The sequence below is a fragment of the Tupaia chinensis genome, unplaced genomic scaffold (genome assembly GCF_000334495.1).
Source record: "Tupaia chinensis unplaced genomic scaffold, TupChi_1.0 Scaffold000250_1, whole genome shotgun sequence".
NCBI classification, from domain to species: Eukaryota; Metazoa; Chordata; class Mammalia; order Scandentia; family Tupaiidae; genus Tupaia; species Tupaia belangeri.
In genome coordinates, this window is record NW_006159730.1 from 926,040 (window position 1) to 948,317 (window position 22,278).

Below are 22,278 nucleotides of genomic sequence, written 5' to 3' on the forward strand. Positions count from 1 at the left end.
CTCCACGTCTTCTGGGTTGAACTGTTTCCAAGGGCACTTGGCCTGGGCCCGGGGGCCTCCCATTTCCTGTACCCTTTCCTGACCCTGCCTGTCCAGAGGCCCCCATGGACCATTGCCTCTCAGGGGCATCCTGGGCTCTGCTCCTCCATCTCTGTCATCTTCAACCTCTTTATTGCACCATGAGCATGCAAAGTCCATGGGAAGGGAGTGAGCTCAGGAAACGGGGTACACCCCGTGGAGATGGGGCTGGAGACAGCAGCAGTGACAAATGGGGCCAAAGCAGGTAAGCCAGTATCTGGTCTATCAGGGACGAGAGCCTTGGGGAGGAGGACTTGAGTTGAACACTTCCGGAAGTCCCACCCTGTAGTCCCAGCTAGGGCCCAGGAGCAGGTGACAGTCAGTACCTGACTGGAGCTTCCTACATCTAAGGCCAGGGCTGTGGAGGGGCAACGTAGAGCCCTGACAGATTCTGCTGCCGTCGGCAGACCCTGCAGCCATCCTTAGGACCGAGTCCTGCAGTGTCTGCAGGTCAGGCTGCCACCCCCACAAGAGCACAGGGGACCTGGTCACTGGCTGCCACCCCTACAGCTGCCAAACTCTCTCCTGCCATCCTTCTTGCCAAGGCTGCAGCGACTTCCACCTTCTTTCTCCAGCAGAGGGCGCGACAGGACTTCGTCTAAAGTCTGGCCATTGCAGCCAAAGTCTCCTCTGGGAGCGTCCCTGTCACTCTTTTTTGGAGGATCAAGGTCCTCTGCTAATACCATATCCAGCCCCTGCTGGCGACTCCACCTGAAGGCCCCCAGGGCCCTGTAGTGTGGTGCGGGTGGGAGGCCAGCTTGGGAGTCACTGACTGTTAGGAGTGTCCCCTTCTCTGCTCTTCCTCTAGTTTCCTCCACTTTCCCCAGTGCCACTGTCCGCCCCCTACATTTTATGGTGCTGAGCTGAGAGTCAGGAAAGGCTCCTTTTCCTCCCCAGGTCCAGGATCTTCATTCGCAAAGTGAGATTTGACTGGAAACTGTTCCTCAGCCTTCTCCACCCACCAAGCCGTCTCTGCCCCCTTCCTTCCACGAACCTAAGGAGGGAAAGAGGCCAGAGCTGGGGAGGGGACATGAGTCTGTTGGCAGCTCCAAAAAAGGCTCTGTGAGGGAGGGAGTCTTAGCTCTCTCCTTCCCCTCCCCAAGAGGGCCAGCTGCAGGGGCTAGCACAGGCCCCAGAGTGGAGTCTGCCTCATACTTATCTCTGAGCATCTGTCTGTAATCTCCAGAGACGGTGCAGAGCAAAATCCCACAGAGTGCGACTTCCCAGGCCGACTGGGGCTGTCCACAGCCACGCCAGCTTGAGCACATAAAGACACACCGTGCACTCAAGGGGAATCACCCCGGAGCCTCCAGGAGAGGCAGCTCAGTTTGTTAGGGTGACTGCCCTCTGTCTTCTTCCTCCCATCCAGGTCAAGTCTCTTAATTCTGCAGATGACCTGGGCTCCTGGGCTCCCCATCCCAGGGCCTCCCTCCTCCCACCCCTGCTGGGCAGGAAGCAGGGGTGCCCTTGTTGACCTCACCCTGCAGCTAACTCCACTCTCATTAGTCTCACTCCTCAGGGCTTGTCTCTGTGGGCCTGCCCCTGCCTGACCTCTGACCTGGGAACCAGGCTTCTCTTAAACCAGAAAACATTGGACAGCATGTGAGGTGAGAGAGGGCTGATGGTCATTATCAAGGCCTGAAGGGTCTCAGGGGGAGGGAGCACCTACAGATCTGCAGGAGGCAGGAGGCGGGGCTGCAGGGCTCCTGCCAAAGGAGGGCATTGATGAGCTCTGTTCAGAGGGTGCTTTGGGGCACATCTTTGTGAGAGCTTATCTAGAGGATCCTCTTATCCTTTATTTTTTAATTTGCCAGAGGAAATGTGTGCTTGCAGTGGGCGCAGAGATGATGAGAAAGCACTTTCACGCCTGGGGCTGCAATTGCTTCTCCTTCTCTCTTTCTACTCAGGATTTGGGGCCTACATGCACATGTGCTCAGTGAGCTCCTGGATCTGGGACTCGAACCACATGGTTGGTCGTGCGGGATCAGCTGCCTTCACCACCAGGACATGGGCTGGCTCCCTAATTTCCCTCTTATAAGTTTTCCTATTTACGAATGGCACCAACATGTGGTCACTCATGATTTAGATCCACTTGCTCATGACAGTCTTTGTCTCCGCAGGGCCTGGCTCTCAGTCTGTCAAAGTCTACTGGCCTCGATTTTCCTCGACTCATGCCCTCCCAGGGGTCTCCCCCCAGTGGCTTGCAGCCAGTCTATCTGGGTCACCCTGTTGCTGGGGACTCACCGAGCTTTACCAAGGGTCTTGGCTCACTTGCCCGAGAGTGAAGGAAGACGACTCTCAGTGCCTGGGCCACGGTCAGAAAAGCTGCCTCTGGGTCCTTGGTGGCAAGGCGATTCACAGGAGTGGGCTGCAGTCACCTGGGCTGCACAGGTGAGTGGAGAGGGGCTGGCCCTGAATGACTTCGAAGGCTGGACCTGACTGGACCTCAAGGCGGCTATGTGGGCCCCTCGGCTGGGTGGGTCCCAGAGCTGAGCAAATTCCAGCATCAGCAGGGCCTCAGCTCTGGTCTGAGCTTCCAGGGGGGAGGACCTGGCCTTCGCAGAGCTGACCAGAGGGCAGCGAGCTCCTTGGAGCACAAACTGCCATGGTCAGTCCTATGGGAACAGCCTCTTCACTGGCCATTTACTGTGTGTTGAACCTGCTGGGCAGGGACTTGGCAAGAAGACAGTCTGGAAGGAGGTTGGGGGCCTCCGGGGTCAGCTCCCCAGCCAATCAAAGGTCAGGCCGGGGAATCAGGGAGGTGAACTGACCTCCCTAATAGGAGGCTTGGGCTTCTGCTGTAGCCAGGTCCCGTCTGGGCTGGGAGGGGAGGGCCTGGGCTGAATGCAACCTCACACAGACTCTTTGTTCTCTGCAGGGGAGGAGGAAGGCCTCTCTGAGCATCAGGGGAGTGGAGGGCTGAGGCCAGCAGGGGACTCAGGCCTTGACCTGGACCAGAGCCCTTTCCTGGGCTGGAAAAACTGGGTGAGAGAGCCAACAACCCCCCCACCCCACCCCTTAAAGAGTTCTCAGGCCTGCTTCCGGGAAATAGGCAGCTCAGTTCTTGCTTCCCAGTCCCAGCCAGGCTCCAGACCAGAGAGGACAGGAACCGTGGAAATCCCAGGTCATCCGGTAATTAGGGCTGGCAGGAAGTGATTCAGGGAATTACCGGGGTCGGGCGCCCCATTGAAGGCCAGGGCTTTGGAAGGGCGGCTGGTTTGTAATCTCAATTTGAGATCGGTTGATTTTGTAGTTAGTTCCAAAAAGAAAAGTCAGCTCTAATTAATCTGTGTATTTGAGAGCACAGGAGAAACAGTCCAGAGAGCACAGGGTGGGGGCTGGGTCCCTTCGGCCGCTACGAGGCTCAGATTTGGGACTCCCGTCTTAGTTTCTGATCTGCTTTAATTTACATGGTCTGGATGTCCCTGCTGTCTGCACTCCAGCAGGCTGCTGAGTCTATGGCTCCCCTCTGTAGGGGGTGGTCTGAGTGCCACTTAAAGTAGGGTGGGGGCTACTCAGGTCCTTTGCGAGCCACGGGGTACAGAAAGGTTTTGGGAATGGCTACTGTGGAGGGTTGAGAGCCACGTCCCCTGGTTCTAATGGAAGTCCTAGGGCTGTCCAGCTCCCCAGGGAATCACTCAGCGATGTCTGCTGGTGGAAGCCAAGTCTACTATATTGGTCCTTTGACTAAAGCGACACGCTAGTGTCCCTCGCTCTCTGCCATAGCCTCTCTGGGTATTGCTCAGAGAGCCTGTGAGGCTCAGAGAAAGGCTTGAATCCAGCTAGTCTGTTTTTCACAAAAAGGAAAATAGCTCAACAGCTACCTCTTTCCTTTCCAGTGAAGGAGGGGGTGGGTAGAGTCAGGGGCCCCTCGGGGCTGCTAGGACACAGGCAGTAAGGTCAGTTAGGACAAGGCTCTGGAGTGAGACCTGCCTCCACGTCCTAGTTGCGGACTTTGGGGGGAAAGCCTCTGTGAACCTCAGCTTGCTCCTCTGTGAACTGGGGATAAGAATAAAGCCTACCTCACAGGGTGGTTACAGGCTTCCGTGAGACGATATGTACAAAGGGACTGGCACAGCCGACATGCCGAAGAGGCTCAGCATTATATGTTAGAAAATACTGGCAGTCATCCTGCAGACCTGTGTCCACCCCATGGGCCCTCACCGGGGCTGCAGATGGGAACCTTGTGGCCTTTAGCAACAGGATGCAGGATCAGGAGAAGGGCCAGTGTGGCCAGAGGATCAGTGCTGCTCCTCACGCCCTCACTCCAGCTCCCTGGTCATCTGACCCTAGGTAGGGCACATCGGTCTTCTCCCCTGGCCGTCCTTGTTTCTGGGGAGCCCCCAGGCTTCTAGGAGGAGGAACTGCAGCTGTAAGTGACTAGCATGAGGATCCTGCATCCTCCTCTGGTCTAAAAGCCGCACAGCCCACGGCCTGCAGGGGGCAATGCGCACCTCAGCCACGGTCCTTCAGGCAAACCCTGAGGTTTAAGGCCATACCATCAGGGTGTCAAACGCACCCCCCCGCTGCTAGACAGGCGTAGCAGCTCTGATGCAGGTAGAGATAAGCTCTCACCAAGTTCTGGGATCCCATACGGTCTGACCATACTTATCAGTCCGCTCGAAGGAGAGCCAAGGTCGTAATATATTAAACACGCTTTGTGTCGTACCACATATTCACAGGAGATGGGTGTCATAAATTTAGATCCAATAGGTACCACATGGGTGCACAGCAATCCTCGCAGTGTCTAGGCAGGAGGGCTGGCCCCAATGGGGTGGGGGCCGCTGGCCCCGCGGGGTTTTGATCTCCCGGAGCTGGTAGAAAGCCTGCCTTGCTGGCCTGGCTGGCCCCTGGGAGGACGCCAGGCCTAGGCCAGCTGGTGGGGGCGGTGGTGGTAGATGGAACTAATGATTAGCAAACTTCCCAGGCTGGACGAAGTCTTCACTGAGTGAAATTCCAGCCCATGCTAGCAGAGGCCTCCCTGTGTGCGAGCCGAGTCTCGTCTCTGGGACGGAGCAAGTGGAGCGTCCATTGGCTGGTTATCCCACGGGTCCTTGCATGCTGACCACCAAGGGCAGTCTCACGGCCTCTCTCTCAGCCCATGTCTACCTGCTGTGCCTGCTCCTCTCCATGCTGGTCGGGTGGAACAGATGCCTCTTCCCAGCCTCTGTGACCAAGCTTAGGCACCTTAGTGCCTCGGTGTGCCTTATTCCAAACAGAGTGGAGAGGGAGGGGAAAGAACGCAAGAGGACTGATCGGCAAAAGTGGAGGTGGGGGAAGGAATACTGCCCCACCTCCCACTGAAACCACCGGGAGGATGGATTAACACAGGCTGGCAGCTGGGCTCGATCTCATGAGACCTGGCTTCTCATCCCAGCATGATCACTCACCAGCTATGTAACCTGGGGCCACGTATTAACCTCTCTGAGCTATGCATCTGTACAGGCAGGATAATGAACTCTAACCAGTGGGCTGTGGTGAGGACAGACAAGCCAGGGACTGGAGGAAGCTGGTACTGCTTCACTTGTCTGTGGGCACCAAAGCCAAAAAGTCTTTATTTTGGTATTTTGGCGGGGTGGGGGGGGCACACTTCTGCCTGGGCAAGGTGGTTCCTGGGGCCAGGAGGTCCATCCACTGTTAACTGGGGCTGGAGCAACGGGACAGACACTTTAGCCTTCTAAGGAGTGACCCCTGGTGCTTGGGGGTGGACACTCTGCTGCTGGTCATCAGTCCCAGTACATGCCCTCTGGCCTCTGGTGGACTAAGAGGGTTGGTGAGTTGGTGACAGGACAGGGTCTCACAGTAAGGCCAGCACAGAGAAGAGGGTGCTGAGACCACCTATGGACCCACTGGCTGTGTGAGGCTGGTGGCTCCAGTGGCATGAGTTGAGAAGACTCAAGGACAGGCAGGGAGAAGTGGGAGAAGTGGGAGCAGCAGGAACCTTCTGGAAACCCAGAGGGGAAGAGGGGAGGGGGAGCCCCTCTAGTTTCTTCACAGAAGAGGCAGTTGTGGAGGAGCAGTGGGGTGGGGGGGGACAGAGGAGGCAAGGGAGGGGGCAGGTGAGAGTAGAGCATGGGGGGAGGGCCTTGTCCTTGGTTCCTCCTGAGAAACCAAGGACAAGGCCTGGACGTGGATGGAAACGAACTGGGACAGGCCCAGCCCCAATGGCTCAATGTGCTGCCATGCCGAAGGTCATGTGGGAGATCAAGGTAGACCCCTGCCTGCTGGGTGAATGCTCAGGGCCCATGGTCCTGGCTAGGGGAGGGGGTGCTGGGGGTATGGTGGTGTGAGACCCTGTGGGAGTGCTTTTCTCTGTCTCTCATGAAAGGGAGAAATAAACTTAAAAACACACACATGCACACAAAGACTTGAGGAGACCAAGACTCCTCACAAAGATGAAGGCTGCTCCTCCCCAGGGATATGGAGCCAATGCTGTTGCCAGGAAGCCATGACTTCCTTGAGTTAGAAGGGATTTTAATCTGGTCTCCCATCTGATATGGGTGCTTCTCCTAACACATCTAGAGCAGAGGTCACCCAGCCTCCACTTGTACACCTTGGGGGAGCAGAGGCCCTCCCTCCTGAGGCACCTGGCTATTAGGAGGTGCTCTTTTATTGAGCTGGAATCGCTCTTTCTGTAGGATTTACCCATCTGCACTTGCTCTACTCTGAGTCATGCAAAAAAGATATGCTCCCTTCCCACCACAGAGCAGCACTGCCCTGAGCAAAACTTCTCTCCCCAGAGCAAACCTCTGGCTTCCTGGGGCCCACAAGCTGCCCCTCTGTCAGCAGGGCTACACTCGTTTTCCCTGCAAACTCAACGCAGCCAGAGGCCCTCTAGCGTCATGACACTCCAGCCCTAAGCCAAGGCTGAGGCTTCTCTACTCTGAGGACGAGAGCCCCCAAACCCCTTTCTGGATGAACCAAACTTCCAGTTTGCAGCAGATGCTGATGCCTGTCATGCTATGATGCTAGCCACGGGCATCGCCATGACCCCTGGGGACCTTTGCTCTGCCAGCCCCACAGCCCCTTCACACAGCTTGAAAGCACTGGTCCAGCTGCTAATGGGAAAACCGCCCCTGCGCTGCACTGGGAGGCAGTAAATTCTGTGAGTCTGCGGGAGTGGATGGAGGCAACCGTGGGGGCTATAATTTCCACTTCCTGACACAATACGAACTTCGCAGTTTATGCAGAACTAATTAAAGATCTCTCAGGTCTTGCCATTTCATCCACCAAACACCCATAAAACCTTGTGGTGACGGCAGCCGCCTGATTGCAGTGAACAGGGAATGTGCTTCTCTGGAGCGATGGTTTCCTTTCCAGAATTCCTCCCTCCGACCCCCTCTTCCTGCCCCGTTTCTCCTCCTGGATGATTCCAGAAGCTTCCCTGGAGAGCAGGGATGGGCTTCTTGCAGCAGGTGGTATCATGGGAAGGACCCAGACCTGGAATGGAATTCCAGCTCTGCCACTTACGAGCTGTGAGACTTTGGACAAGCCTCAGCTTCCTCATTTGTTGAAGAGGAGAATAAACATAACAGCCCCACAGGGTGGTTTCAGAATTAGGAACAATGCAAGTCATGTTAAAAGACAATGCCTGAAACGTAGTAGGTATTCAGTAAGTAGTGGCTATTACTAGAATGATTATAATGTTAATATAGTTATTGTAGGGACCGGCAGATGGTATAATAGTTACAGCTAGACTCCCACATAGCTGACCACGGTTTGTGTCCTGGACCAGGTGGCTTGAAATTCACGCTGAGCACATGTGCATACATGCCCAAAACCCTGAGCAGAGAATGGAAAAGGGGTTGCAGCATGGCCATCCACCCTGGGGTGAGTTCTTGCTTTCTGTCTCTCTGTTTCTCTCTGGCAAGCGCATGCACCCTATAGCAAAAACCTCAGTATAATGACCACTTCTGGATCCTTGTGCAAATTGTTTCCTCATCTAAAACACCATTTTTCTTTACATTTATTGGCTGAAGGACCATAGTGGTAGATTTGAAATGGCCACAAATGCTTTGCTATTTCTCTGATCATGAAGTGGGGACTTGATCATGTGATTTGCTTTGATCAATAGGACATTAGAAAATATAATGCATGCAGATGCCTGAAAAGCGCTTATGCACTGGGACTTGACCATTTTAAATGTTTCTTGAGGCCTTTCATGTAGTAAGGAAACTTGTCTAGCCTACTGGAGGGTGAGAGAACAGAGGAAAACAGAGGCCACAGCTCTCATCAACCACCAGACTTATGAATGGGGCCATCTTGGCACCTCTGGCCCCTCCATCTACCATCTGATGTGACTATGCGATTAAGCCCAGGTGAGACCAGGAAAACTTCCAGATGACCAAGCCACGAATCATGAGAAATAAACCAGCATTTAAGTCACTAAGTTTGGGATGGTTTGTTACATGGCAATCGATAACTGACTGATACATCCACCCACTCGTCATGGTTGAGCTCATGGGCTGTATTCTCTGAGAACACTTCTCAAACCCCTCCTCAGCTGGAGTTCATCTCTCCACCCCTGTATTCACACAGCACTTTACGATAGCAGTATCTAACACAGACTGCTTTCACCAAGGTTCTCTGTGCAGGAACTCTTCTGTCTCTCTGGTCCATGGGTCTTTTGCATGTTCTCACCATGCTCAGCATGAAGTTCTGCATGGTTGGGCCCCAGTAATCTGGCCCCTACTTCTTAGGCCCGTAGGGGCCAGTGAGAAGCTGGTCTGCCCTTAATATAGACATGGTCACCAGGTTGGCCAAGTTGACCCCTCCTGGGTCTGCAGTTTGCAGGGCCACTGACTTTCTCTAGGCCCTACCTCCTCTTTTCTTCCTCCTCCCCCACCAACTGGTAATGCTGAGCTTGTTCAGCCAACCTCATAAGCATTGTGAGCATGGCTGGATGGTGTGTGTGCAAACGTGCACTGTGCGTGGTCAAGCCCTGGCCCTGGGCACATGGTAGAGAGGCTCCACTTGGGTTTCCATTAGGGGAGGCAGGACCCTCCCCCTCCCTTCCCCCTCCTTCTTACCTTCCGGCCATGGTAGCCCTGGATCCCTGGGTCTCCCTAGGGGACACAGAGAAGGCCATTAAAGCAGCTCTCTCCATGCTGAACTTTCACTCGTGCTGTTTCCCTCGTAACACCTTCCCTCTTCTTCCCAGAGACTCCAAATCCTCCTGTCCCTTTGACACCCACCTCTAGCCATTCCTACATCAACAGCTTTCGGCTTCCCCTGAAGCCAATAGACTGTTCTACTCTTCAGAACAAGCCCCACTTTGCAGAGGCTGAGGAATGGTGGGAAAGGCCAACTTGTAGGGGCCCAGGAGACCTGAGTTTCAGCTGAGTTGTGCCAACAGACTTTCTGTCATCCCTGGAAAAGTCACTGTTCCCCAGGACTCTAGCTCCCACATTTATTAAAGAGGTAGGCAGGATTGGTGCTGGGCGCCTTCTTGCGTCAAGAGCCCCAAGGTCCCCCGCTGCAAAGGGAGAGCCTGTTTGACATTGCGGGTTGCTGGGCAAGGGTTCCTGAGAGACTGAGCAACCCCGGGGTTGGCTCTAGTCCCGGCACCTTACAGAACACTTTTATTGGGATATCGTGACAGGGTCTCAGGTATCAGCCTTGAGCCTCCGGCTAGACTCTCAGCTCCTTTGAGGGCAGGTCTGTGGTTCCCCGCCAGCCATAGCACTTGCTCAGTTGGCCTAAGCACAGGAGAAGGGCAATTCTTGTTGGAAGCAAATTAGTTCCTAAGAGGATGGTGGTGTTCTGGAAACAAATTACACTTGGTCCATCTTTGCTCTTCCCTCAGCAGCCTTCAGGGCTGCCTCCCTCTTCCCTCTGTTGAATCACCCAGAAAAGCACTTACCTTTGGCCCAGGAGGCCCAGGTAAGCCCTGTGGAAGAAAGAAAAAGGTGAGTGAGGATATTTCCACTGGGAAATGGCTGAGGCCAGCCATGTACAGTGGGGACGGGGATGGGGAGGCAGAGTGCCCCTGAACAGCTATAAAGTGAGCACGGGCAGGCTACAGACAGTGCTAGAAGGGCCTAGGGGGCGTCAGAAACCTGCTCAGGGCACGTAAGGACAACAGGCTTTTGTCCCTCTTTGGAGCCATGTGGGCACCGTGGACAACCCTGCTAAGCTCGCCCACTGAAAAGTAGGTCAGTGGCATCATGTTAAATAGACAGTGTGGTTTGGTCCAGAGCCCCACCCACCCACCTCCTAATTAGGACCTTTCTCTAGGAAGCCAACCTTGCCCAGCAGGGCCGTGCTGGTGCCCTCGCCTGTCTGCGGAGGAGCCTTCTGTCTCCTCCCAGAGCTCTGTGACCATGGCAGCTCGCTGCTGCTATGAGGTGGTATGGGCCTGTGGGCACCCCAGGGAGAGGCCAGTGAAGGCTGGCTCCACTGCGGTCTTGGGCCCAGGGCTGGACAGCAAATGTGGCCTAGAGAAAACCACGATGCCTGGGTCTGGTCTGTTCCCACTGGTTTAAAAAACACGTTTTCTGGGTTTTTTCTTCATAAACAACTTAACAAAGAAAACCACCTGGCTTGGGTTCAGTGGGTGAGAGCCTAGTGTGGGGGTGTTTTGTGTGTGTTGGGGGAGGGGGAGGGGAGAGGGCAGTGGTGAGCAAAGAAGTGAAGTGTGAGCATTTTTTAGTTTTCTTGGCTTGGTTTGGTTTAGTTTCCTAAATTTCACTTCCTTTCAGGTTTTTCATTTTCCCATCTATAAACCAATGGAAGCAAAAGTAATATTCCTCTCGGGGGTTCAGGGGAGAAGTTACGGGAATATTTATAATCCATTGAGAGTATTAAGCTGGGCCAGAGAGCCAGCTCCCAGAAAGTCAGCCTCGCGCTGCTGTGCTGGCCTACTCAGGCAAACTGGTGTCCTGGGTGACCCGAGCTGCCGCCCAGTCCAGAGGGACCCTTCCGTGAAGAGCTGCAAGACTGGCAGCTGGGCAGCCGAGGGGCTCAGATGTGAAGCCAAACGATCTCAAATGTGGCCATAGGCATTGAGGCTATTCGTCAGGGACACCCCAACTCAGCCATTCCAGCCCTGGGAGTCTGTCGTAGCAGAGCTGTGCAGACACTGATGTTCAAGGATGTGGTTCACAGAGGGGGCTCATTCAGTGTGTTAGAAATAGGCCTGGCGGCCCTGAAACCGACATTCGTGGAGAACCGTCCTGATGTAGCAAAGGGCACGCTTTATGACAACTAGTGAACCCCTCAGGATGTCCCCTTACTTGGCGTTGCCGACCTGGAGAATGCGGTGTGCAGGGGTATCTGAGGAGAAGGAAGGACTCTCACAGATGTTGAGGGTGAACTCTGAGTGCAGGAAAACACCATTTAAAACGTTCCGAGTTTCTCACAATGAATGTATGATGCTTTTGTCATAAGAAAGAAGAGTAGGATTGTTTTTCTCACCACATGGGGAGAAAAAGCAGACTCTGCCCTTACCCTTGTTCCTCCAGTAACAGGTTGGTCTTATCTGTGGACGGGGACCGGTTTTCTCCAAAGACGTCCAAGTACCCACCGAGTTATTCTCCCATCCTGGGACCTTGTGCTAAATTGGCTGAGAACGAGTAGGGTTTGACCGAAGCTTGAAAATAGGTGACACTGTGGCCATCGGGTTTGACCTGTCCCTGGAAGTGGTCCTGCCTGGGGAGTGCCAGTGTCCCTGCCTGTATTTAGGCTCCAAGAGGTCCTCTGGCCAACCTGGCCTCCTGCTTGGCTGCTGAGGGGCCCAGTGATGGGAACATGCACACGGCCTGAAGGTACGCTCGGTAGTATGCCAGGGGTTGCATGCCCCCTTGCTGCCTCCTTCCCAACCCACCGGCCCCAACTCGGGGCTTCCTAAGCCGGGTCAGGGACAGCCAACAAAGGTGACCCGGACAATTTCCTCTCCAAGCTCTTGTCTGCCGAGGCTGGGGAGGGGCAGCCTTCATACTTCCTCCCTGGAATGCAGTGACTTGTCACAGCCCAACAGGCTGGTCTTAGGGCCAGAGTGCAACAGCTGAGAGTGACAGGGATAGGTAGCTCCTTGCATGGGCCACTTGTGTCCAGTGGCCTTGCCAGGGAGTTTCTGCCATTTGGTGAGGACCCAGGTTTCAGAGTGTGGAGGTTTCCCAAGAATTCCTGGGACCAATCTTGAAGGAGAAAGAGAAGGGATACTTACGGGTGGCCCCATCAGTCCTGGCAGTCCTGGATGTCCCAGAGGTCCGCTTGGCCCAGGGGGGCCTGGTGGCCCTGGTGGACCTTGGATGCCAGCCTGGCCCTGTTCACCCTGAAGTTCGTGGAAATAGGTGTTAGAGAGGAGACCGCAGAGCCACAGACCAGTCCCTACCCCAGTGCCATGCACCCGGTGAGGGCCCTGCTATGGGCTCTGCTGGGAAGGGGGCAGTGATGATGTGGAGGAGATGGTGGCGTGTTGGTAATGATGCTGTGGTGGTGGTGACTGCATGCAGGAGCTGGTGGCAGTGAGGAGACAGCCAAGATATTAGGTCCCCAAGAGGTGGGGCTTCCAGAGAGAGCCTGCTGTGCAGAGCAGCTGCCCCCAGGGAGAAGAACAAGGGAGCTGTGATCCCTGCCCATGTGAGACCTGCTCCAGTCCGGCCAGATGGCCAGAGTCCAGCCCAGGTGGCCTGAGGCCTGGGCCTGTCTCTGTCACCCTCTGTCTGTGTGGTCAGTCATCTCTCTAAGCCCCAGCCTGTCAGTCGCAGAATGGGAACAACTGCTTCTGTTCCCTGTTAGAGCTCTTTGCTATCTTTGATGATCTGGCCCAGAGGATCAAAAGAGATCCTTAGGTCAGTGGCCACAGAATGTTCTGACTCTGAACACTCAAGCAAGATATTTTATGTTAAAAAATTCTGGGGGCGATTGTTGGCATCTGGTAATGCCGGGCATACTTCCTGGTTCTGAGGAGTGGTCACCCCTGTAGGTAGGGCCCGAGCTGCAGTTGGCGTGGTCCCCACCCCAGGTATCTTTCTTGCAGGAAGTCTGCTGGGTCACCTCTGGGCTCTGCCTGGCCTCAGAGTTTGCAGCCTTCGGCTCGGTTGAAAGTTTTGCAGCTGCAAGTGCTTATGCCTGTGTGTCTCACCCGCCCCAACTGCTCAGTCAGATGCTCTGAGCTGGCCTTTGTAACTCACTGTAACCATCTCTGGATGGACTGTGAGCCTAGCGGGGAGGAGTGGCACTGTGTTCCCTCAGGAGAGAGCCTGCTGCAACCTGGCTCTTGGGGGCAGCCAGAGCCATCCTAGGTCTGGACCAATGCCATCATACTGTTTTCTATATGACTTCTTAGGGGCGACCTGGGCTCAGCTCTTGGGAGGAGAGCCCATCTCTGAGGATGGGGTAAGGTGGAACAGCCTGGCAGGTGTGTGTGCTCCGGGTTGGTGCAGGGGGATGCAGGCAGCAGGCGCTCCAGGCCAGCCCTCCCTTCTCAGGGTGATCTCAGGCAGCCCCTGCAACACTCTGGGTCTCCTGCCTCCCTATGTGAAGAGGAGCTACTCGTGTTTGCTCTCTAGTGGGAATGATTATTGTAAATGAGTGTGCACAACCTGAGAATGAGAAATGTAAGCTTCTAGCAACACCTGCATACACTGTTTCTCAGCTGGGACATCCTAGGGCAGATGGCATCCAGCCGTGTCACTCTGGGGCCTGGGCCTCGTCCTGCCACACTCCCTGAGAGGCTGCTTTAGGGCTCAGGGTGTTCATGAAAGAGGAGGCGGGTACGGAAATTGTTTTGGGGTTTTCCTGCCTCCAGCACCCGCATCCAGTTGCATGTTGGTTACTGGCAAGTCTCCAAGTAGCAGTATCTCTCTCCTGAACCAAGAAAGGCTTCAGGAGGGATTAGTGGGGCCTCCTTTCAATCAGACTAACTCTGAGGAAGGCCCTTGAGGCCTCTGAGCATCCTTTGCATGTGTGTGCTGCTTAATACCCTTTACAGCATTTCTACAGTGGAGGGTATTTTGTTTTGTTTTTACTTCTCCAGGTGGCGTGTCCACCCTCCAGGGGACTCTACCCCTGGGAAGGCGAGGCACCCAAGGAGAACCCAGGACCAAGATGGGGTGACCAGCTCAGGAAGAACAGGCAGTGCACAAATGGGTGTCCATTTCATGAGGAATGGACTCGTCCATGGAGAAGACACCCAGGTCCCTCCATCTACACTGCTCAGTCAGAATCTCTTGTGTGCTCTCTCCCGAGAGACAGAGAGACAAAGAAAGATGGAGAGGAGGAAGCACCTCTCGGTGGGATGTGGTCACACTATAATCCCTTCTCCTCCATCTCTCTCTACTGTCAGAATTTTGGGCATACCTGTCCATGCTCCTGGTGTGTTTTTCAAACTACAGAGGCCTGGATTTGAATTGCTTGTTTGGTCACGTGGGATCTGGCTTCCTCAACCATAAGGCCACAGACTTGGCCCTGTGAAGACTAGGATAATTCACCAGGCAAGGGAGGCTTGATCCAAAACAACCTTCTGAAGTCCTTTCTGACTGTGACATTCTAGAATTTTCCCAATGTCTTCCATTTTACAGAAGAGAAAACTACGGCTCAGAGAAGTTGAGTTTCCCGACTAACATCACATGGAGATTTCAGGGTACAACCAGGACCCAAACTCAGAACTCCAGACTCTGTTCCTATTCATCCCAAAAAAGCCCCAGGAAAAGGGCTCGCCATCCAACTTTCTGCACTTTGCAAATGACTCCGAACATGTCTGCTAAACACATCATATCTCATATAAAGTTTCCTCTATAAATTAATCTTCGACACAACGTTTAAGCATCTTGCAGAGCCTGTAAAATGAATATCGGCGTATTGATAGGAAGTGGGCGAGCCTTTTTATGGACCATGATGGCCAACAGGCGGAATCTGCAGCAAGCAGACTAGAGACCTGTGTTATTCTTTCTCTATTTTGGGAACCAAGTCAGGGAAGCACAGAAAGTTCTGGCTTCCCTATCCCTTGCTCTCAAGAAGGGAGGCAGTAACATGCATTGGCTGGAATGGAATCCTGGACTCCTCTCAATTTCTTCCTCTGCAAAGTGGGGATGAGGATGATGATGCTGGTGTGGGGATCACCCGAGATAATCTGCAGGATTCCCACACAGGGCCTGGAACCTGGCAAGCAGCTAATACAAATAAGGCCATGGGGTGGTTTTGGATGTCCAGGAGAACGGCCTCCCAGAGCATGGGCTCAGCTCTCCAGGAATGGACTCAGGCACAGCAGGAGTGGGTGCCAGTGGGGTGGGCCTGGTGTGTCTTTGAGCTGCCAGTAGGCCTGAGTAGCCTGCATTGAGTACGCACTTGGATCAAATGGAGGTTCTTGAGGATTTGGCTGGAGTAATGCAATATGCAGCCTGTAGGCTCGGGTGGCACGCACAACACACGCCCCAGTATTATTAGTATGAATTGGAATGATTTTTCAGCCTTGTACAACCAGGTGCCTGAACAGCCAGGTCAGGTGGATGGTGCCACAACGTCCTGCTGCCAGGCTTTCAGAGAGAAGCTCAGGACCCTGCCACTCCAACACCTTGTGCCTGTCCCCACCCTGTGCAGTACAAGGAGGGCAAGAGGCATGGGGTGGGGCAAGTGGAGGGGGCAGCCACAGGCCGCTGGGCCTGGAACCCAGCCTGTGGTCTTTTGGAGAGCAGGGGCAAGACTGCTTTGTTCTTTCCGATCTGCTCCAATCCAGCTCATGGGCTAGTGAGGCAGAGCGAAGAAAGCAGCAGATCACGGATGCTCACACCTGCTGCCTGTGCATTGCACCCTCTGCAGACTTGCCTCACACCCAGGTTACAAGTGACCAGGTGCGAGGCGGCCTGCGTTTCTACGGATAAAGGATGTACATCCAAGTGAGAGAGCCCTGAAGACCGGCTACCAGTTCCCATTTTGCCTCTTGCTGTTAGTGCGGCCTTGGGAAGATCCATTTAGTTCTCTGAGCCCAGTTTTGTTGTCCAGAATACGGATAAGAATAATGACAGCTGTCACCCCTTACAGCACTTGAAAGCACCGGGAATCGTGCCGAGTGCTTTAGCACACCATAACCCTAGGAAATAGCCACAGTTATTACTTGTAAAAGCCAAGGCACAGAGAAGTCAAGTAACACCCCAGATCACACAGCTGGTAGCAGGTGAAGGGCCTGGGTGCAAATCCCTGCTCTGCCACTTACTAGTTGTGTGGACTGAACCTCTGAGCCTCCGTTTGCTCATCTGTGAAATAAGGACGGTCACACCTGCTTCGTGCAACTGTTGGGAGCTTTCGATAAAATTGGGATGACACGTAAACTAGATAACGTGGTGCCTGACGTCAGTGACAGCGGCTGGGGTGGCTGAGCTGAGTAGTGATGGTGTAGTCGTAGTTGGAGGTCTCCTGGGGCCTGTGTGTTGTGTCTCCCCACGCCTATGGTATTCATGGATCTGTTTTTGTCTAATTTAATGTGATGAAATTAGAATGAGGTTCTGGTTTCATCTACAGCCCCATCTGGCCCGTCAGGGCCCCACGACTTGCCAAGCCCTCAGGGAACCCCGCGTGGTCTGGGGAAGGAAGGTGTCTACCTGGAAGGTCCGCCTTTTTATGACTGGGGGTGGAGCCAGTCGCACTGAATTGAGGAGAGGCAGCAGCTGAAGAGAAAGATGAGTTGGAAGGCCAGAGGGCAAAGATCGCAGGTATTCAGAGTGGTGCCAAAGTCGCCAGAAAGGCAGGGCGGCCAAGAAGATGGGAGGGGAGGAAGAGAGAAAAGAGATTAGCATGAGCGTGAGGCCCTGGAGGGAAGGTGGACGGGCACTCTCTCAGCTCCTGGGATGCAGCCCCTGAGAGCAGAGGAATGGCCTTCAGTGCACGCCGTGCCTGCCCTTCCAGGTCAGAGCGTGGGGTGCTGGCCAGCAGCTCCCTGGCTGGGAGAGTGGCCCTCATCGGCTGGTCTACCCTCCCTGGCCATGCTGAGCTGCGAGGCTGCCCGACAGGTGGCCCAACATTGCACCACAGGCCCTGCCTGTGCCACCCGGGGGACCAAGGCTGCTGGGCTGAGGGCGGCAGAGGCTCCGGCTTAGGGAGCCACGGGACCGGCTAAATTGGTACTTGAAGCTGGTCTGGTTTCGGCGCCCTGTGGGTTCTTTTTTTGGCTGAATGAGGAAGGCCAGTGTCAGCGAATCTGGAAAGTGTGGTCAGGGCAGTGCCGACCCGGCTCCCGGGAGCCGAGCTGGTTGAGGGTGTGGCCAGTGCGGGCACAGGCTGAGTGCTACCGAGGGCTCGCCCTGCGGTGGGGCGCTTAGAAAAGTGGGGCTGGGCACAGATGCCCACCACTGTTTGGGGAAGGCGACTTGCAATCACGTTATCTACTGTGATCTTCATTTCTGGAAGTTCTTGTCGCTTCTGATCCCTCCACCCTTCAAAGCCGAGGGACCCAATGGCTTTGGGAAGTGGTTAGAACCCACAGGGAAACAAAGGTGGCATAGAACCAAGCACTTGGTTTTGAGCGCGCTGTGACTCAGACAAGGCCCCTGGGATGAATGCTAGGAACCAGGGGCTGCCTGGTTGTGAACGTGCCCAGCTGGGGACTCGAAAGCCTGACCAAGGCCTTTCCAGGTCACTACTGCCACCTTTGTGGGCAGATGCCACACACAAAGCCTCACTCCCTCCTGCTGGCTGGGCCTGGGGACGTGCAATGTTGGGCTCTGTGTTCAGGAAGCCTCTCAGCGGAGGGGAGCCCAAGACCTTCCAGATCCTACAAACCTTCAGGGTAATTATCTGGTTGGAACGCAGAGCTGCTAGTGTACCACTTAGGTACTCCTGGTTTGGGGAGGGGAAATGAAGACGGCAGAGACAGGGTCACGGGGAGCATGATGGGGAGCCCACAGACACCAGCGCCCGGCTCCCATCCCAGGGACTCCATCCTGCCCACTCTCTGCTCTCCTTTCTCCCCCTCCTGGGGGAAGCCGTATGCTGGAACAGGGGCAGGGGACCAGCCTGGACCTCTTGGTGCTTCTGGGCCTGGATGCCTGTTGCCCCACCATGCCTGCAGACCCCTTGGGAAGCCAACAGACCACTAGGAGCCTCGCTCTCCTACTCCTCTCCTCTGTGCCCGCGCTGCCTCTCAGCTGGGTCCCCACACCCATTTGCTTCCGTACACCTTGGGCCAGGGTGCTTCTGGAGCCTTCTGTGACTGCCTCTGCCCTCTGATATGGTGCTAAGCGCTCGCCTCCCACTGCAAGCCTTCACTCGGGATGACGACACACTGCCAAAGTGCTGGTGGCTGTGCTGGAGATGCCGTCGAAACACCCTGTGAGCCTGTCACTTCCAACAGACACAGCTGACTTTCTATTATTGGACCAGGACCAGGCTGGCTGGAGCACCAGGCCCCGCAGCCCTGGGACACACACCTCTGACAGGCTGGCTCTGCCCTGCTGCCAGCCCAGTGTCCACCCCAGGCCCTGCCCAGCCTTGGCCTTGAACCTAGCCCCAGTTGCTCACTTAGCCTCTCCTTGGGCCTAGGAATGCAAGACTCCGTCTGACATGCCTTCCAGCCAGGCGGGTGGCTGTGCACAGGCTCAGTCCTGTTCACAACGTCCTCCCAGTGGCCTGCCACGATCAGGTCCACTCCAAGCCTGATTTGTGTCTCTGTCCACCCGTAAGTCCCACCACCAGGTCCTGCCTGGCAGGCATGGTAGCCAGAGGAGCCAAATGGTATATTACGGTGCATAGTGAGGCTTACGACATACGGTGGATACCTAAAGATACCGTCCTCCCGGTCCCTCCCGCCCAGGACTGAGAGCAACAAGGCTGATCTACCAAGCCAGGGCTACATTTCTGCTCCTAGCTCCCTGGGCTCATGCCTTTGTCCTCCTGTGTCCCAAGAACGACCCCTGCTGTTGCTGCACAAGTATGAGGATTCCTACCAGGACAATAGCAGTCTTTTGGGCGCCAGGTCTTGGGAGACAGTAAGGACAAGGAAGGTGCAGATGGGGGTAGGGGGGGAAGGATCGGAAGCCCCTGCCCTGTTTAGAGAAGAGCTTTCCCCTAGAGTCCATGCAGGCACCTCGCTGAGATTTGGGGCGTCTGAGACAGTGACTGAGTCCAAGTTCCTTTCATCCAGCCAAAACAAGCCACGAGACACACACATACGGTCACACACACATGTTGCGTGGGGAGGAAGTCAAACACACAAGACACATGGTTGGACAGAGAGGGCGGGATGCAGGGGAACAAGACACAGAGTCACAGACGCTGGCGCACCAAGACCCCCAGGCACACCCGGGCCGGACAAACATGAGCTCTCGGGCACATAAGGCACACTGTCCAGGGCACAGCCACGCCGGCCTTGCGCACCGCCACCCTGTACCACCTCTCCCGCTGCTGAGTGCAGTGGGGGGCTGTGAGCTCCTGTTCTCCGCACTCCGTCAGGACTGGGCACCCTAGGGAGATGAGGCTGGGCTCGGGGCAATGCCCCAGGAGTGGGATCAAGTGACCGGCTTAGTGTTAGGGACTCACTTACCCGGTGTGGGTACTCTCCACACTGACCCTAGGACGGGAAGGAAGAAGAGGGGGTGTTAGACACTTGTTGGGAGTGCCTAACCCTCGGGGAACCCCCAGGACCTACCAACGTGCCACACGTCCCATCACCCAATAGCCCTGCTGCTCTGGTCCTGATCTGAGCCCCTGAGGCTGGAGGGGGCCCCCCTGCCTGTGTCTGACAGCAGAAAAGAGTCTCCCAAGGCCTGCCTGGAAGCGACCTGTAGACCTAGGGATACCATACACCACCTGCCATGCCTGGCTCGAGGTCAAGCCTCTGAGAAGGCCCAGTCGGCAGCCCTGGATAGGAGGCCTGAATGGGAACAGCAGATGCCACAGCAGGCTGTGGATGGCAGGGCCTTGGTGGCCTCTCCTCGAAGCCAGGAGCACCGGGCCCCTACCATCTGCCCAGGGCCGACCAATCTCCATCTGACATTCACGGAGACATAGAAAGCAGGCGGCCGGAGGGTGGTTTGCAGATCAACAAGCAAAATCCACTCATGCAGAGGGTCAGAGGGGCTGGTGGGAGGGAGGAGCTGAGGAAGCCCTCTGGCCCCAAGAGGAGACACCCAGGGCAGCTCTGTTGTGCTTCATCCTTTCCGCTGCACCCCAGGGGCTTTCCTGGTTCTGTCCAGAAAAACTAAAGCTTGAAAAGATCCCCTAGGTACCTCTTGCTAACAGAATGGAAGCTGTTGCCTGAAGGGGAGAGGCTAGGACACCTTTCTCACCCTTACCTTCTCTCCCTTTTGTCCTTGAGGTCCCTGTGAAGAGACAAAAATGAGAGCATTAGGAACCGAAGCCAAGTGCCCAGAGGCCCAAACCTCCCTCTGGGGATAGCAAGACAAGGTACCAACCGGCTGTCCTCGTGGACCCGTCAGGCCCTGTGGGAGGGAAGCATACACAGATCAGGGGCCAGGCAGAGCCGAACGGGTCGGGGGCATGCCTGGCTGGAGACCGCAGTTGGGCTTTTTGGAGTGTTCACGAATCCTGAGGTCTGGGCTCTGCCGTTGTGGCCAAGTCTCCTTGTGCCCGACATGTTCGAGGTGTGGCCTTGCACTGCTCCTCAGCCTCTTCACCCACCAACAGGCAGGTCCAGTGGGCCTTGAGACCCCCGTGTGGCATGACGAGGAGCAGATCCCAGCCTTCACTCATTCTTCCAAGCCTGCCATCTCACGGGCCTACTCTAGCTGCCCCTCATCTCCATCTCCTGGTGTCGGGGAGGGGACCCGCCTGCTGCACACAGAGCCTCCCGGGGTCACTGGCACGTCCTGCCTCTATCCGCCTTCATATCAGTGGCCCAGCCAGCACTGCAGGCACTGAGAGTTTTGGAGAAATCTTTGGCAAAGGAGAAGAAGCAGGGAGTTGGCAACTTAAGCCTTGCTCTGAACACCTCGGAGAAGCATAAAGGGTCTTGAGATTTCCTTCAAGGTTGTCCTGTCAAGTTCGCAGAGATAAGTAGGAGCCGGAGTTGGGCAGGCTCTTGTCCTCAGGAGGATGCAGCATCTAGCTGGCTGTGGCAGCTGTGTGGGGCTGGGTGGAGGCGGTGCCCTCCAGGCAGGTGTGGAGAAAGGGGGAAGACGGTGGTTATGTGCTGAGAACCTGATGAGGCAGGCTACCCAGGCGTGCGTGAGCTCATGCTTCTCACTGGCCCATGAGGAAGGTGCTCATGTCAGCCCCGTCTTCTAGGGGAGGTGACAGAGACAAGGCCCCTTGGCTCAGTGCGTGGCAGCCCTGGAAGGCGAGCCCAACTTGTCTGACCATGAAGGTCCAACTGTTCCCACCCCACCACACTCTGTACTGGTCCAGACCTCAAGGATGTGGCTTCTGGACTCAGTGAGAAGCACAGGAGGCCCGTGAGGTCCCTTCCAGTGACTGTCCTGGAGACCTGAAGAACTCAGGCCCCCATGGATGGCTCCATCTGGTTGGCCCCACCATCCTCCATGGAGGATATATAGACGCGGAAGATCCTTCCTCCTGCTCTGGACTTGCTAACTCACATTCTGGAAAACTTCCAGGAGGCACATCGGGAGGGCAGAAGCAGCCTTTGGGCTGACCCGTATGGCACCCCCAGCCTATCAGGGTGACTGGCAGCACATGGTTCATCTGGCGGAGACCTAGGAGCACAGGTGACCAGTCCACCCTCTCAGGACAGAGAGTAGTGGGGCAGGAGCCGACAAAAAGGACACATAGGTTTGGAACTACAGCCCCAGAGGAGTGAGTCTGGCACTTCTAGGGGGGCCCAAGAGACAACTGTGGTTTCCAGAGGCGTGTTTGTCCTGCAGTTTCCTTTCAATCAGTTGCCAACACTTAATATCTTAAAAGAGTGCAAATTAAAACCTGGATTTCAGGTTTCTCGTAAATATCTTAAGGTCCTATAACACATGGCACCAGTTAGCCCGGGGGTGGGGGTGGTGGCTGCCCCTTTGGGACAGGCAGTGAGGGGTGATGTGCTCACTCAGCCTTCAGCGCTCCATGACAATCAGGGCAACAACAGCTAAGACGCTGCCATGTCCTGGGGTGTCAGGCGCGGTTCTGGGTGCTCGGTGTACGTTGGCTCCTCCCACCCTTGGGACAGCCCTGTGGTGGTGGGGTAAGACTTAATTCAGAGCTCGGGTTCTGCTTTTAGCCCTTGTATTGCTCGAGTTTGGTGCCCCCGAGCTCCTCTCCCCCCACCCCCCAATTGCACAATTGTACAACTTCATCTTC

At 55.5% G+C, this 22,278-nt stretch overlaps 1 protein-coding gene across 1 annotated transcript in view; it reads right to left on the reverse strand.

Annotated features, from left to right (window-relative positions):
- COL13A1 (collagen type XIII alpha 1 chain) overlaps positions 1–22,278 on the reverse strand; it is a 164,506-nt gene that overhangs the window by 45,142 nt on the left and 97,086 nt on the right. Inside the window, exons 11-17 of the mRNA XM_014587967.2 lie at positions 20,427–20,453; positions 20,307–20,333; positions 19,556–19,582; positions 17,797–17,853; positions 12,245–12,352; positions 9,941–9,967; positions 9,108–9,143 (exon numbers count right to left, since the gene is read on the reverse strand). Of these exons, the coding sequence (XP_014443453.1) occupies positions 9,108–9,143; positions 9,941–9,967; positions 12,245–12,352; positions 17,797–17,853; positions 19,556–19,582; positions 20,307–20,333; positions 20,427–20,453 (309 nt within the window). The remainder of the gene's footprint in view (positions 1–9,107; positions 9,144–9,940; positions 9,968–12,244; positions 12,353–17,796; positions 17,854–19,555; positions 19,583–20,306; positions 20,334–20,426; positions 20,454–22,278) is intronic.